We start from the raw sequence: 15,617 nt of genomic DNA, 5'->3' as shown, positions 1-15,617 counted from the left end.
CATAATTTATAGTCAAATAAACATGCATTTTTCCTCACCTAAAACTTCAGAGCATTTTATATTCTAAATTATGTTTGGCTTCAGACACTTAAGGAAACTCTTATTCCATCAGAATAACATAAAAATGTTTTATTGTACAATTTACTTAACATAAATGTCACTATTTATTGGAATGTTGGATGATAAGTTCACTGAATATTTTAGTTTTTAAATCAAAGTAAGCTAACGTCATGGACAAAGGAAACATCTAAGCCACCTATGAAACATAAAAGAAAGATCACCACATCATGTTTCTATCTATAAATTGTCAAAATGATTGTTAAAACAGCAGTCCATCATTTTTTTTTAAGTATGACTTACTTGCTTTATGTCCAGTTTGTAATAATTACATCATTTGATTAGTATTTTTCATCATATGTGATATATATTTAGCTCACAATGTCATTAAAAGATTATTCCCCATGAATCACAATGCAAATATATTCTGGGTTTTTCTTTAGCTCATTTATTCAGCACACTTCCTGTATGTGGTGCTCTTCTCTCCATAGAATATACCATTGATGATATTGTCCAATCTGCTCTGTTTATGAAAAACAAGAAAGGAAAATGGAGTCAGTATTTCCATCCACATAAACAAAGAAATGCATAAGTGCTACAAAACACAGTTGGATGTTTCCCAAAATGATTTGACAATAAACAGAGCTGTTAGCGCACTTTATTTATAGGTTTTAGATTAATTCTAAGCCATAATACTAAGCAAACATCCTGAAATGTTTTTAACTAGTTTGTGTTCAAAACTTCGATGGACAATTGTCTTAAAAAAATTATTTCAAGAAATTGGCCCAGAACTCAAGTTTACTTCAGTAAATAGGAATTTATCAAGATTACTTCCTTATTTACTCTTAATAATTTGAGATTTTTACATTCAAAGTGTAGTGTGCACCCCAATTTCACTACTATATAAGCATGCATGTGTAGGTGTGTGTGTGTGGGGTGTGTGTGTGTGTGTGTGTGTGTGTGTTGCTGCAAAATAATGATAATCATTACTGGTGAGCACAGATAATCTCTTAATGGTGGCAATGTCAACCATGCCCAACTGGGAAAAGAAAACAGACAGAGCAGGAGGCATGTTCATACTAAAACAGAATACCAAAGATATAGGTATTTTGCATTTCTGTATCTATTTTTATGTTGAGACGTCAAACATTTCTTTTCATTTTTCAGCAAATTACTTGTATTAAATGTTTCTTTAAGACAGTCGACTTGTTGACATTTACTTTTACCTGATTCAAGATGAAGTTAACATTAACTATTTTGTTTACATGCTTGAAGTTTTATTATATTTTCTAGAAAATAACATCTTATTATAAAGATCAAGATAGTAGACGACAAATGGAAAAAAAAAACATTAACCACTTTTTGAAAATATGTTTAAATAAACCCTTTTACTGTACAAAAAAGCTGAATACACTCTTAATTAATAGAATGACAAATTGAAATTGACACATCAATATGTTTGTGAGTTCATGTTTTCAGATTTGTTCTATGATCCGTTCTGTGTTTCTGCTCTGCTGTCTTCTGCCTGTGAACACACACTCTGCTGTGGTTCCTCCTCTGAGCTCCTCTTGATAGTCAGCTCTCTCTCTGTCCCCTCGATACAAGGAACTTTGGCTGCCTGGATGTGGAGCTTTCCATCTGGAGAAAGATGGCAGCTGACGTCTTCATGGTTCACCCTTTCAGGCAGATCAAACTCCTGTCTGAACTCCTGCAGGCTGTAAGAGTAGGAGCCTTTCCCATCCTCTTGTTTCTTCTCCGTCTTCCCGCTGACTCTCAGCTTCCTGCCCACCTGCCGGACTGACAGATCTTCCGGAGAAAAGCCCTGAGTGTCCAGGGTCAGGCCAAAGTGCTCTCCCTCTTTGTCCAGCTGGTAGGAGACTGGCTGCAGAGCCACGCTGTTCCTGAAAGGCTCTGTGTCCTCCAGGATCTGGCGTTGAAGTTTGTCCATCAGCTGCAGACTGCTGCGCAGCTCCTGTAGGTCTCTCTGCATGACATGCTGCTGGTAGAACAGAGGTCTGACCTCTGGCCACAGACTGCGTACAGGCCAGGAGAAGTCCATGAATGGACTGAGGGCAGATGGGAATCCATGAGAGCACAGCATCTTTCTTCTGTTTAGTCTTGAGTCTTCTTGTTATTCAGGCGTCTCTTCTCTCCTGTGTTTCTTGTGTATCTTTCTGTCAGTCAGTGGGGCTGTCCCAGCTTTATATTCTAGCAGGAGGCGCTCCAGAGGCTTCCGGAAGTTTCTGGTAATTACTACAGACCTCCACTGGGTGGAGCTAATTCACCTAATTTTTCACATCTCAGTTCTGTTGCTTTATGCAGCGATAATCTCTTTAATCGTGTTTACTTTAGTAAGCTTGGAGCAATAACAAAAGTTCCACAACATTTGAACCTGTTAATGAAGTACTAGTTCAATGATTATTACAAATATGAAAGCATAGTTTTGGTAGAAGAAATTCCTGAATATAAACATATTGTGCTATACCATAATATATTCAGCAAATGATTCTTTTAACAGTTTCCTTTTAAATTTTATTCTGTAGTTTTTATGGACCTGCACAGAAAGAAAGGAGTCCTTTTGGGTGCTGTATTACCTAAACATATATTTGTATCTTGGCTTTTCTTTAACCTTAAATCAAAACAAAACATAAATTAATCTATAAAATATATAGTTCAATATCTCCATTACTTTTTATAAGTTTAATGTTGATTCTCATGCAAGCATGCAGTACTTTTCGTTGTTGTATGAATTAACTTCAAACCAACATTTTTTTAAAAAAAAACATCAAACGTTTTATATGCCATACAAATAAAATCATTTTTTGTCATTGACTGAAAACTTACTAAACATGATTATGTAAGTGACTGTTGTAAGTAGCCGTAGGAGAAACACATGACACATTAGGTGAATTAGCTCCACCCAGTGGAGGTCTGTAGTAATTACCAGAAACTTCCGGAAGCCTCTGGAGCGCCTCCTGCTAGAATATAAAGCTGGGACAGTCCCACTGACTGACAGAAAGATACACAAGAAACACAGGAGAGAAGACACACCTGAGCATTAAGAAGACTCAAGACTAAACAGAAGAAAGATGCTGTGCTCTCATGGATTCCCGTCTGCCCTCAGTCCATTCATGGACTTCTCCTGGCCTGGACGCAGTCTGTGGCCAGAGGTCAGACCTCTGTTCTACCAGCAGCATGTCATGCAGAGAGACCTACAGGAGCTGCGCAGCAGTCTGCAGCTGATGGACAAACTTCAACGCCAGATCCTGGAGGACACAGAGCCTTTCAGGAGCAGCGTGGCTCTGCAGCCAGTCTCCTACCAGCTGGACAAAGAGGGAGAGCACTTTGGCCTAACCCTGGACACTCAGGGCTTTTCTCCAGAAGATCTGTCAGTCCGGCAGGTGGGCAGGAAGCTGAGAGTCAGCGGGAAGATGGAGAAGAAACAAGAGGACGGGAAAGGCTACTACTCTTACAGCCTGCAGGAGTTCAGACAGGAGTTTGATCTGCCTGAAAGGGTGAACCATGAAGACGTCAGCTGCCATCTTTCTCCAGATGGAAAGCTCCACATCCAGGCAGCCAAAGTTCCTTGTATCGAGGGGACAGAGAGAGAGCTGACTATCAAGAGGAGCTCAGAGGAGGAACCACAGCAGAGTGTGTGTTCACAGGCAGAAGACAGCAGAGCAGAAACACAGAACGGATCATAGAACAAACCTGAAAACATGAACTCACAAACATGTTGATGTGCCAATGGGATGATTTTAGATTTCATTGATAATACTCTTGTGTGGATTAATGTTGTTTTGGTACATTACTGTATTTGTTAACAGAAACATTTGGAAAATTAAAGAATAATAGACAGTTAGTGGTTCTGTTGGTGTACTTTGTCTTAGTATATAGTAACAGAAATGACATTCCATCATGTAGAAAATAAATGTATCAATAAATAAAACGTTTTCTCAGTGTTTGGGGAAACACTTTTGAAAATAAAATTTTATTATTGTTAAGTCCTTTGTGTGCATTTTTCGTCTACACACTGGGAATATTATCTTCAATTAAAATATTTTTTTACAAACTAAAATGTGCAGCTCAGTAATAAAATAGCAGAACAAACTACATATAAGGTGAACATAGGCCGAAATCAAAAATTGTTTTCTATGTTTAAAATATTATTGATTGAAATGAACAACATCTGTAGAATCATTACATCTGAAATGTAAAAATGTACACTTGAAATATTTGCATAATTCTATTAATTGGTTAAAGTAAAAATATTAATAATTAAATAAAATAAAAAGACAAGTACTTCTAAAACGATAAAATCTTATTTCTTGTTACATTATAGAACATTAATAAACACCAGGCATGCTTTCATGCAATAATATTTTTTGAGAAATCTCTGTTATAAATTATTTAATAAACTGGTTGTGTATATTTGTTATAAATCTGTAAAAGATTTCTTAAAAATGGAAAAGAAATATATTAAACAAATTAATTATGATGACTAATGCAATATTTTCACTTAAAGATGTTAGGCATGATTATACCTAATAACATCAGGTATAATAACATCATTTTAAGCATGAAAGATATTCTTTATTTGTTTAATAAAACCTTGTTCCTTATATTTTTTTAGTATGGCAATAAATAAGATACCAGTTGAGCAGTACTTGTCTTTATGTTGTGTTTTTTATTCTTTTTTTCAATATCTTAAACAATCAATAGAGTTTTGTTCATATTTCATGCACATATTTTTACATTTTCATGTACTTTCACAGATAATGTTTGTTTCAGTTATATTTAAAATTTTGAAGACAATATTTGATTATTCCTTATTTTATATTTAGAAATGCCTGGTATTTTACTGGTGCCCATTTTTAAAGTAGCTAAATTTTCAAAATATAAAACGTTGATTTTTATTTAATGTAAAGTTCTCAGATTGTAAATTAAAACATGCACACTCATTTGTCGACAAATTTCAAATTTTATTTTCAAGTGTATGCCAAACAACAGCGAAAAGATGCTTCCATTTATTGATACAATTATTTTCAACATGTTTCATGTTATTTTCTAATGTTGTGTTCTTATGTATTCTTATAAAGGCTAAATATTGAAAACAACAGGAGAACCACTAACTGTTAACTAATTTTTAATTTTACAAATGTTTCTTTGTACAAACCTAAAAACTGAACACGACCATCACCAAAGAAATCTAAAATCATCCCATTGGCACATCAACATGTTTGTGAGTTCATGTTTTCAGGTTTGTTCTATGATCCGTTCTGTGTTTCTGCTCTGCTGTCTTCTGCCTGTGAACACACACTCTGCTGTGGTTCCTCCTCTGAGCTCCTCTTGATAGTCAGCTCTCTCTCTGTCGCCTCGATACAAGGAACTTTGGCTGCCTGGATGTGGAGCTTTCCATCTGGAGAAAGATGGCAGCTGACGTCTTCATGGTTCACCCCTTCAGGCAGACCAAACTCCTGTCTGAACTCCTGTAGGCTGTAAGAGTAGGAGCCTTTCCCATCCTCTTGTTTCTTCTCTGTCTTTCCGCTGACTCTCAGTTTCCTGCCCACCTGCCGGACTGACAGATCTTCTGGAGAAAAGCCCTGAGTGTCCAGGGTTAGGCAAAAGTGCTCTCCCTCTTTGTCCAGCTGGTAGGAGACTGGCTGCAGAGCCACGCTGCTCCTGAAAGGCTCTGTGTCCTCCAGGATCTGGCGTTGAAGTTTGTCCATCAGCTGCAGACTGCTGTGCAGCTCCTGTAGGTCTCTCTGCATGACATGCTGCTGGTAGAACAGAGGTCTGACCTCTGGCCACAGACTGCGTACAGGCCAGGAGAAGTCCATGAATGGACTGAGGGCAGATGGGAATCCATGAGAGCACAGCATCTTTCTTCTGTTTAGTCTTGAGTCTTCTTGTTATTCAGGCGTCTCTTCACTCCTGTGTTTCTTGTGTATCTTTCTGTCAGTCAGTGGGGCTGTCCCAGCTTTATATTCTAGCAGGAGGCGCTCCAGAGGCTTCCGGAAGTTTCTGGTAATTACTACAGAATTCCACTTGGGGGAGCTCTTTCACATAATCTGTCTTGTCTGTGAAGTCTCTGTTCACAGCAATAAATTGTCTCACATATATCTCTTCTTAAAATACATCACTATTAATATGAACTACCTCTTTAGTTTATTCTGTAAAAAATGTTTTTGGTCATTTTTTCCAGCAGTTGTTCTAAAACATAATGTTAATTGCGTCAATTATTTTCTTAACAGGAGGCACTACCAGATTCCCCAGGAATTTTCCTGTAATAACCACAGAGCTAAACTTGGTGGAGCAGTTCCAGATGAGATAATTTTCCTTTTTCATTTTGTGTTTCTTGATATAATTTACATGCGTATAATAGTTTTTGTATAATAGGCACATAAGACTTTTTTCGTGATCATTAACTGTTTCATATGCCAAGTTGTGCTTATTTTCAAAATCTATATTTCATTAAAAAATTTTGTTCTTTTATAAATTGTTTTTGAAGTCGAAAGTCTATTTTCCACAACACTGTTAATCTTTGGGGGTAGACATTTTATTAAATAAGTACAACTTATTAAACATTAGATGTCTTTCTATTTTTCTATTTTTTTGCTTATACAATTTCATGATCATTGATCTCCTTCATTTTAATCTGGTTAAATATAATTATTTCAAAATACACAAACAATGGATTCATTGTTTGTGTTTCAGTTATCAGTTATAGCCAAAAACCTAAATTTACCAATGATTAACCAACATCAAGCCTAACATCCGTTCCCATAACTTTTCCCATTCCATAATCAATTTTTATAATGATCTAAATATAACTTCGTCACAAAATCTACAGAAAGCGGGACAGCTTATGAAATTTCCCAAATATCTATTATATAACTGTTTTAGTATTGTCAAAGTAGTGTAATTATTACCACTTGTTTATGTTTTTCTATATTAAGTTGAAGGACCACTGATAGTGCAGGTAAAAAGCAAAGAATGTAGCTTTGGGATAATGACAAACATGTAGTTTCATTGTCATTATTTCCTTTATATACCTCTCAGATATTCCATAAACATATATGGAAAGCTCAAGCTGTAGGCCTATTACATTTTTATTTACGTAATATTGCTCTGGGGCTGACCAGACCTTTGTTGCCTTGCAGTAACAAATGTCCTGAGTGTTTATTTCACAATGGTATGAATGTTCTCCCTATGCATGCTTGGATATTCCTTCAAGCATCCAAGTACATGACTGCAAGGTCAATTGGTCTCTTTTTTTTTTTATCATTTGGCACAAATGTGTGTGCAAGTATTGCAGTATTGTCACTGTTATAAAGGACGGAATTCAAATTGTAATATCATATTTTTTCAATAGGTGTTGATGATACTGTAGAAAGTGAAAGATATATCATCATTGCTATGTTTTCAATAATTTTTATTTATTTATTTATTTAATTTTTTTTTTTTTGCCAGACTTGCCAGGCTTCATTGAGAGCATAATTCAAACTCCATATTAGATTTAGGTGTATATTATCTCTAACAGTTTCTAGGTTTTCAACTGCGAAAAAGAAAATACATTTCAGATGATACAAATAATTAAGACTGCCCTAAATGTGTTCAAAGCTTCTTGCTTCTCGATGTTTTCTCCTAAGTGGTTATCAGCTTAGTAATGGTTCTCCTGTGGTCATCAGATGGACTTATATCTTGTGAGTGCATTACTCCAAACCCATTGTCTGCATATTAGTACATCGATCAATAGCTATGGCTAGACTAGTATGGTATTTAGTATCACAGACAGAAGATGAGAGAGAGAATAGTGTGGCTATGCAAGGGAAGGAATTGAATAGCTCTGAACAATGTATTATTCTAGTTATGAAAATGTACACAAAAAAATATTTTCATATTTGCACTTTTGTAGGGTCTGAGGAAGTGCAACAACATAACATGACCACCATCTTAAAATCACAATATAAGAAACAATTTATTGAAAATATTTAGTGTCTCAAGATAAAATCAAACCATTCCATTGCAACTTGTGCATACAACACACAATTTCTCCTTTGTTTGTCTTCCCCCCCATATCACCTACTTCTCTATCTACTGCCTGCACTGACAGAATCAAATCTTGTTATTTTTTCTCCTTAGAAAGCTTCAACTGTCCTTCACTAGGGGTCTTTGTGTAAATCATCATTACACACTGAATTGAAATAGCCCACATCATGGTACTGCCTCCACCTGGTTAAGAGATTTGAAAGCTTTGCCTCGACTCCTCCAATCCTTCTTCTTGTCATTATCATTAAAAACAAAAAAAACAAAATAAAAATCAATCAAGTTGCTTTCAGCATCCTCTTAGTCCATGGTGTGATAGCCTTGAGACTTAATCGTGCCTTGATGTCCTTGAACAAACTATCCAACTCCCTCTATGCTTATGTTAACCATTTAAAGGTTTCAAAGGTATTTGAAACATGGACACAAATGGATGTTCAATAGCACAAGGATTCCAAAGATTAAACCTCCTAAAGAACCTCCTAAAGGCCCCATATCAACACAACTAAAGATTTGTGGACTATGCACCAGATCAAACTCAGGAATCTATAACCTCTTCTAATTCTGACAACAGTGGCCGTATCGTGGTTTGATGACAACATCATGTGTATTGATGACCACTCACTGAGAAATATTTCAACAAACATTCACATTGAAGATTAAAAATAATATATAATAAATACAAATTTGTGAACACAATTCTTGTATTTTGAATCTTATTGAACTTACTAAATATGTTGACAGTGCAAAACAAAAATGAATGATTGTGATGCATTATCAATGGCTCAAAATTAACAAGGACAGCACACAAACTTTCCATTAGCAAATGTATATTTAAACAATTTTATTTGCACATAAAGCATACTTCAATTTGTCCATTTACAAATCTTTATCTTTCTAAAATAGTGGAGAAATGTTTTTAGATAAAATAGGGCACATTGGTACAAGCAATGACAAAAACAAGAGTTTGAGGTGTGTTATTGCTCTGTAAAGTTCCTGTAATAAAGTACCTTCTGAGGTAGATCAGTCTCCTCCTGGGAGTTACGTAATTCTCCACAGGAAAGGTTGATTAAAGGTGACCTTACCATGCACTGCCTCCTGGCCACAGTATGTAATTTTTTTTCAAATTAGTGTAGTGGCCGCAGTCGTCTGGTACTTACTAAATCTTATTTGCTTTGCAAATGAGACTCAGCATTGAGCAGGCAGGTTCTGGAGTTGTTTCCATAGGGTCAGCATTTCCTTTGGATTCCGTCTGTGAACAAGTAGAACAGACCTGTATGCACACGGATTGTTTCTGTCTGTAGCGGGGAGATCAAATGTTAAGAAACCCGGGTGGTGGACTGGAGAAAGCCCGAGTCTGTTTAGGCACATCCCAAGGTAGACATCATCAATAGGGAAAAGACGAACCCTTTCAGACACCTCCTGTAAACGTAAGGCGAGTGAGCCTGAATACACCACCCCTCCTCCACCAGCGTAAGGTGGGTACACACCTTTGTAAAAACTTTCCGGTATGTAGTATTTCATGGATGGCTCACGGTTCGGCATTGCATTGCTGATCACATCGCCGACAAACAAATTCATGTCTGTTTCATTAGTATAGATTCTCCAAAGCTTGTGCTCCTCCATTTTTTTATGCAGGTAACTCAGAAGGGCATCTGTCCGAACAAAAACATCATCATCGCCTTTGAAGACAAAGGCGGCAGTAGGGCAGTACTGCTTGAACCATCTCCACAGCAGCAGGTCCTTCAAGGTCAAATTGAAGAACGTATCCCTGAAATCCCACTGCAGAATATCTCCATACTTCTCGTTCTCAAGTTCCAGAAGGTTCTTCAGGTCTGGGTAAGGACCTGTACTCGAGTCCTGCCTTCCGAGCAGGAAAACCGTGCGCACTAATCCCCCTTTTGTATTGAACTCCCCCTTCACCACACCCCTGTGTCCCCATGTTTCACGTATGGCCTGTCGGTTTTCAAAGTTCCCCACTTGTGATTTGATAGCGATGAGGAGCATTGGAGACCCCACCCCAGTGGTATCTTTGTTCCTCTGACACATACGAGGCTGGTTGATAAGAAGAGGGTACTTCCTGCAGTGCATTGACTTGATAAATGCTCTAATTTGCTCTGGCATGCTGTTGAAGTCATTCACTCTAGGAACTGAACACTTCTGTGACATGCAGTCTGATAGACAATTATCCTCAATTTCAGTGAAAGGCTGACCTTTTGGGCTTCTCTGCATCCCAGTTAGGTTTCCTCTTAATATTGGATTGTGCTGACGGTCCCAGCTGTGCTGCAACTGGTTCCACAGTGCACTGTCCTCCAGGCGAAGGTTCCAGAAAGGACCAAGTGGGTGTGAGGCCAGGGTGGAAGAATTGGCTGAAATCCCTGGAGCAATGTAGTGAATGATTACTTTTGGAGGAGCGTAAGAAATGGTGACAAATATGGTCACCATGATGTAAATCACAAGGTGTCCAGTCATCATACATGGCAGGAAGCACATGCATAGTAGTCTCCCGTTGCATTTGCAGCATTTTCCCATTGTTGCAAGTCAAAAACCTGCACAAAAAGCATAGTTTTATATGAATATATAAATAATCAAAACAGATAACGTTATAACATTATATCTGCTCTCTCTTAACAGGAAACACAACAGTGGGATAAATCAGATTTTGCAAATCCCCTTTAACGCTCTGGAGTTTCTGTTCCCTTGGTGACCGTCCAGTGGGGGTTATTATCTGTTCTTGTTGACACTCTGAACCTCATTGAGTACAGCTGAATATCTGAGCCCCTGAAGAAAATATTACATAAAAGGCAGCCCCTTTGTCTTTCATTTGATATAAATATTCCTCTCTACACTTGCTTTGTCAAGTATTGTCCCTATTCTCATACGTATTACTTACCACTGGTTTAAATCTCACTGGATCAGCTGGAAAAGAAAGAAAAAAAGCCAAGTCTCCACTCTTCTGATGTGGTTATGAGTCGGTCATTTCAGGGCCCACCTGTTGAAAATCCTTTATACCACAACAGTACATCCTCTAACTGTACATCTATCAAGTGCTCCTCTAGTGCTGTGCCAAGAGCAGCTGAGCAACGCGTCCCATATGAGGCAGCTTGTGCACAACGAGCATGCGTCTCTTCGACTCCTCATTAGATAATGAGGAGAAAACACCCACAAGGAGGGCGTATTATCTTTAGTGAACACTGACTAATGTTACTCTGTGATTTCTCAGAAGCAGATTTGATTTGCATCCATGCTCTATAGGCAAATATTCTCATGGTACAAACCAAATGTGCAACCAAAATGAGATTAACCGTGTAATGATTCTGTTGTGAGTGATTTGTCAAGGCATATTTAACTGAGGCTACAGAAGCTTATATGAAAACACAGTGACTTGCAAAATTATTCATGTCTCTTGGATATTTCCACAATATTTTACAATCAGAAACTTCAAAGTTTTTCTATATATTTTTTTCAAAATAAAAAATAGTGTGGGATGTTTTCGTAATCATGGTTACAAGCTTTGAAGAACCACCTTTAAAAGCAATTAAAGTTGTAAGCTAGCTTTGTATATCTGAAACTCAAATATATAATTGGGGCCTGCCATGCAAAGCAATGGCAGGAACCTATTACTCTACACCCAACAAGCGTCTCTTTATTATTGGGGCCTGCCATGCAAAGCAATGGCAGGAACCTATTACTCTACACCCAACAAGCGTCTCTTTATTGGGGCCTGCCATGCAAAGCAATGGCAGGAACGGCCTGCCATGCAAAGCAATGGCAGGAACCTATTACTCTACACCCAACAAGCGTCTCTTTATTATAATTGGGGCCTGCCATGCAAAGCAATGGCAGGAACCTATTACTCTACACCCAACAAGCGTCTCTTTATTATAATTCTTTATTTTTCTTCCGTCACCGTTAATGCGGCTCATACCGCTGGGTGCACACCTACAAATGAGGTATCAAAACGTGCAGAAAATTCACGCCATTGGAGCTATTATTTTTGGTGGGATTTGGGGTTAACGTGGCGACATAATTCGCAAAAAACTACGAAAAAAACCCCATTATAAGTCAATGGGAAAAATCCTGGAAATACCCTATTTTTGAGGATTTTCTGTGTCGTCACAAATTCACCTAGAAATGCCATTCAAATTTCATTTTGTAGATACGTCTGTGATCTCTTCGAAAGTGAAGACGGCTCGTCGATACCAGTTACGGTTTGTCCACAATTTGCCTCTAAGCGACCCAAAGTTTCTCATTTTTCCGAAAATTACAGTGCTTCTCTCGCTGATTAGAGTGAGAGATGAAGACAACTTTTTCAACCCAAATCATTTTTGAAATCGCCATCACGCCCACAAATATCGCACGATTAGTATCAAAATCGGTCCTGACATTGATACGCCTGTCTGCTCCGGTAAAATGTTTTCGAAATTTATCTAGACCGTACGGTTTTCTGTCACGGTGCTTCAGAGCAAAGTCATGCGACAGGATTTTCTGAGGCTGTCTGAGGCTCTCTCCCATGTATTTGAATAGAATTTCAGATCTGGGCACAACATTTCTTTCTCTCATCACTGTAAATGTTCTGAGTGAGGTACAGATATGAATCTCGGGACTATCGCAGAAGACACATAGGCCTGTCATACGCTCCAAACGCTTTTCGAATATGTATTACGGTTCCCGAACAGGAAGGATTTGTTTCCAATGCTTTTTGTCAGTAAAACGTGTTTGCTCAAACACACAATTGTGTGTTTGACAGCTCAGAGCTCAGAGCTCACACCCTGCTGAGACCATTATTTGCCATAGCAACGGATCTCAAGAGGCTATTGGCTGCTGGTTTGGACTACAGATACGCATCATTGTAGTTCTATCTATAGTGGAACCCTCAGTTGAAACAGATCAGGACTGAACTGGCCTTTAGAACTATTTGCTGCTATGGGCTGTATATAACTGATTTAACTCAGGAACTGTTACACATGGTATTAGTTTGGAACTTTAAAATTAAGCATAATAATAATTTCAAAATAAAAGCCTTGAATATTTTTACATCAGGTAATTGCTGTTTTTGGCTTTATTTGACTTTTTCATCCAAAGCACTGTTACACATGGTATTAGTTTGGCCCTTTGAAATGAAGCTTAACAAAAATTTCAAAATAAAAGCTTTGAATATTTTTACATCATGTAATTGCTCTTTTTGGCTTTATATGACTTTTTCATCCAAAGCACTGTTACACATGGGATTAGTTCGGAACTTTAAAATGGAGCATAATAATAATTTCAAAATAAAAGCCTTGAATATTTTTACATCAGGTAATTGCGCTTTTTGGCTTTATGTGACTTTTTTATCCAAAGCACTGTTACACAATGGAATAGTTTGGCCCTCTGAAATGAAGCATACTGAAAATTTCAAAATAAAAGCCTTGAATATTTTTACGTCATGTAATTGCTCTTTTTGGCCGTATATGACTTTTTCATCCAAAGCACTGTTACACATGGGATTTGTTAGGAACTTTAAAATGGAGCATAATAATAATTTCAAAATAAAAGCCTTGAATATTTTTACGTCATGTAATTGCTCTTTTTGGCCGTATATGACTTTTTCATCCAAAGCACTGTTACACATGGGATTAGTTCGGAACTTTAAAATGGAGCATAATAATAATTTCAAAATAAAAGCCTTGCATATTTTTACATCGGGTAATTGCGCTTTTTGGCCGTATATGACTTTTTCATCCAAAGCACTCTTACACGTGGTATTAGTTTGGCCCTTTGAAATGAAGCTTAACAAAAATTTCAAAATAAAAGCCTTGAATATTTTACATGACGTAATTGCTCTTTTTGGCTTTATTTGACTTTTTCATCCAAAGCACTCTTACACGTGGTATTAGTTTGGCCCTTTGAAATGAAGCTTAACAAAAATTTCAAAATAAAAGCCTTGAATATTTTTACATCAGGTAATTGCTGTTTTTGGCTTTATGTGACTTTTTCATCCAAAGCAAAGTTACACATGGGATTAGTTCGGAACTTTAAAATGGAGCATAATAATAATTTCAAAATAAAAGCCTTGAATATTTTACATGACGTAATTGCTCTTATTGGCCGTATATGACTTTTTCATCCAAAGCAATGTTACACATGGGATTAGTTCGGAACTTTAAAATGGAGCATAATAATAATTTCAAAATAAAAGCCTTGAATATTTTTACATCAGGTAATTGCTCTTTTTGGCTTTATTTGACTTTTTCATCCAAAGCACTGTTACACATGGTATTAGTTTGGCCCTTTGAAATGAAGCATACTGAAAATTTCAAAATAAAAGCCTTGAATATTTTTACATCAGCTACTTGTGTTTTGAGCATTATATAACTATTTTAACCCAAGGACTATTACGCATGGGATTAGTTTGGCCCTTTGAAATGAAGTTTAACAAAACTTCCAAAATTAATGCCTTGACAACATTTTAAATCGTACTGAATGGTGCACGTCCGTCTTGCTTAATGTTCTTGGGGTTCTCCGCGTGCCATTGGTTACGTTGCGGCGTTCTTTAGCGTCGATGCCGATTTGTAGCGTGACGACGCCGGGCCCGAACCCCACGGCCGCGCCTTGGCAGGCCCCGGCTAAATTTCTTCCGAAATTTTCTAGTTATAATTCTTTATTTTTCTTCCGTCACCGTTAATGCGGCTCATACCGCTGGGTGCACACCTACAAATGAGGTATCAAAACGTGCAGAAAATTCACGCCATTGGAGCTATTATTTTTGGTGGGATTTGGGGTTAACGTGGCGACATAATTCGCAAAAAACTACGAAAAAAACCCCATTATAAGTCAATGGGAAAAATCCTGGAAATACCCTATTTTTGAGGATTTTCTGTGTCGTCACAAATTCACCTAGAAATGCCATTCAAATTTCATTTTGTAGATACGTCTGTGATCTCTTCGAAAGTGAAGACGGCTCGTCGATACCAGTTACGGTTTGTCCACAATTTGCCTCTAAGCGACCCAAAGTTTCTCATTTTTCCGAAAATTACAGTGCTTCTCTCGCTGATTAGAGTGAGAGATGAAGACAACTTTTTCAACCCAAATCATTTTTGAAATCGCCATCACGCCCACAAATATCGCACGATTAGTATCAAAATCGGTCCTGACATTGATACGCCTGTCTGCTCCGGTAAAATGTTTTCGAAACTTATCTAGACCGTACGGTTTTCTGTCACGGTGCTTCAGAGCAAAGTCATGCGACAGGATTTTCTGAGGCTGTCTGAGGCTCTCTCCCATGTATTTGAATAGAATTTCAGATCTGGGCACAACATTTCTTTCTCTCATCACTGTAAATGTTCTGAGTGAGGTACAGATATGAATCTCGGGACTATCGCAGAAGACACATAGGCCTGTCATACGCTCCAAACGCTTTTCGAATATGTATTACGGTTCCCGAACAGGAAGGATTTGTTTCCAATGCTTCTTTTCAGTAAAACGTGTTTGCTCAAACACACAATTGTGTGTTTGACAGCTCAGAGCTCAGA

At 37.5% G+C, this 15,617-nt stretch overlaps 4 protein-coding genes across 4 annotated transcripts; 1 reads left to right on the top strand and 3 right to left on the bottom strand.

Annotated features, from left to right (window-relative positions):
• Positions 1 to 698: 698 nt before the first annotated feature.
• LOC116725063 (heat shock protein 30-like) lies at positions 699 to 2,234 on the bottom strand. Its single transcript, XM_032570949.1, has one exon. The coding sequence runs from the start codon at positions 2,156 to 2,158 to the stop codon at positions 1,544 to 1,546; it is 615 nt and encodes a 204-aa protein (XP_032426840.1). The 5' UTR covers positions 2,159 to 2,234; the 3' UTR covers positions 699 to 1,543.
• An 867-nt stretch (positions 2,235 to 3,101) lies between these two features.
• On the top strand, positions 3,102 to 3,926 carry LOC116725064 (heat shock protein 30-like). The gene has a single exon (XM_032570950.1). It carries the CDS (start codon positions 3,147 to 3,149, stop codon positions 3,759 to 3,761), a length of 615 nt encoding a protein of 204 aa, XP_032426841.1. The 5' UTR covers positions 3,102 to 3,146; the 3' UTR covers positions 3,762 to 3,926.
• A 1,092-nt stretch (positions 3,927 to 5,018) lies between these two features.
• On the bottom strand, positions 5,019 to 6,102 carry LOC116725065 (heat shock protein 30-like). The gene has a single exon (XM_032570952.1). It carries the CDS (start codon positions 5,937 to 5,939, stop codon positions 5,325 to 5,327), a length of 615 nt encoding a protein of 204 aa, XP_032426843.1. The 5' UTR covers positions 5,940 to 6,102; the 3' UTR covers positions 5,019 to 5,324.
• A 2,904-nt stretch (positions 6,103 to 9,006) lies between these two features.
• Positions 9,007 to 11,188, bottom strand: LOC116724005 (N-acetyllactosaminide beta-1,3-N-acetylglucosaminyltransferase 2). Its single transcript, XM_032569275.1, has 2 exons — positions 10,997 to 11,188; positions 9,007 to 10,652 (listed from the first exon to the last, which is right to left on the bottom strand). Exon 2 carries the CDS (start codon positions 10,633 to 10,635, stop codon positions 9,292 to 9,294), a length of 1,344 nt encoding a protein of 447 aa, XP_032425166.1. The 5' UTR covers positions 10,636 to 10,652; positions 10,997 to 11,188; the 3' UTR covers positions 9,007 to 9,291.
• Between the last annotated feature and the right edge of the window lie 4,429 nt (positions 11,189 to 15,617).

Source organism: Xiphophorus hellerii, chromosome 8, assembly GCF_003331165.1.
Source record: "Xiphophorus hellerii strain 12219 chromosome 8, Xiphophorus_hellerii-4.1, whole genome shotgun sequence".
Classification (NCBI taxonomy): domain Eukaryota; kingdom Metazoa; phylum Chordata; class Actinopteri; order Cyprinodontiformes; family Poeciliidae; genus Xiphophorus; species Xiphophorus hellerii.
This window is presented reverse-complemented; position numbering and strand designations above follow the sequence as displayed.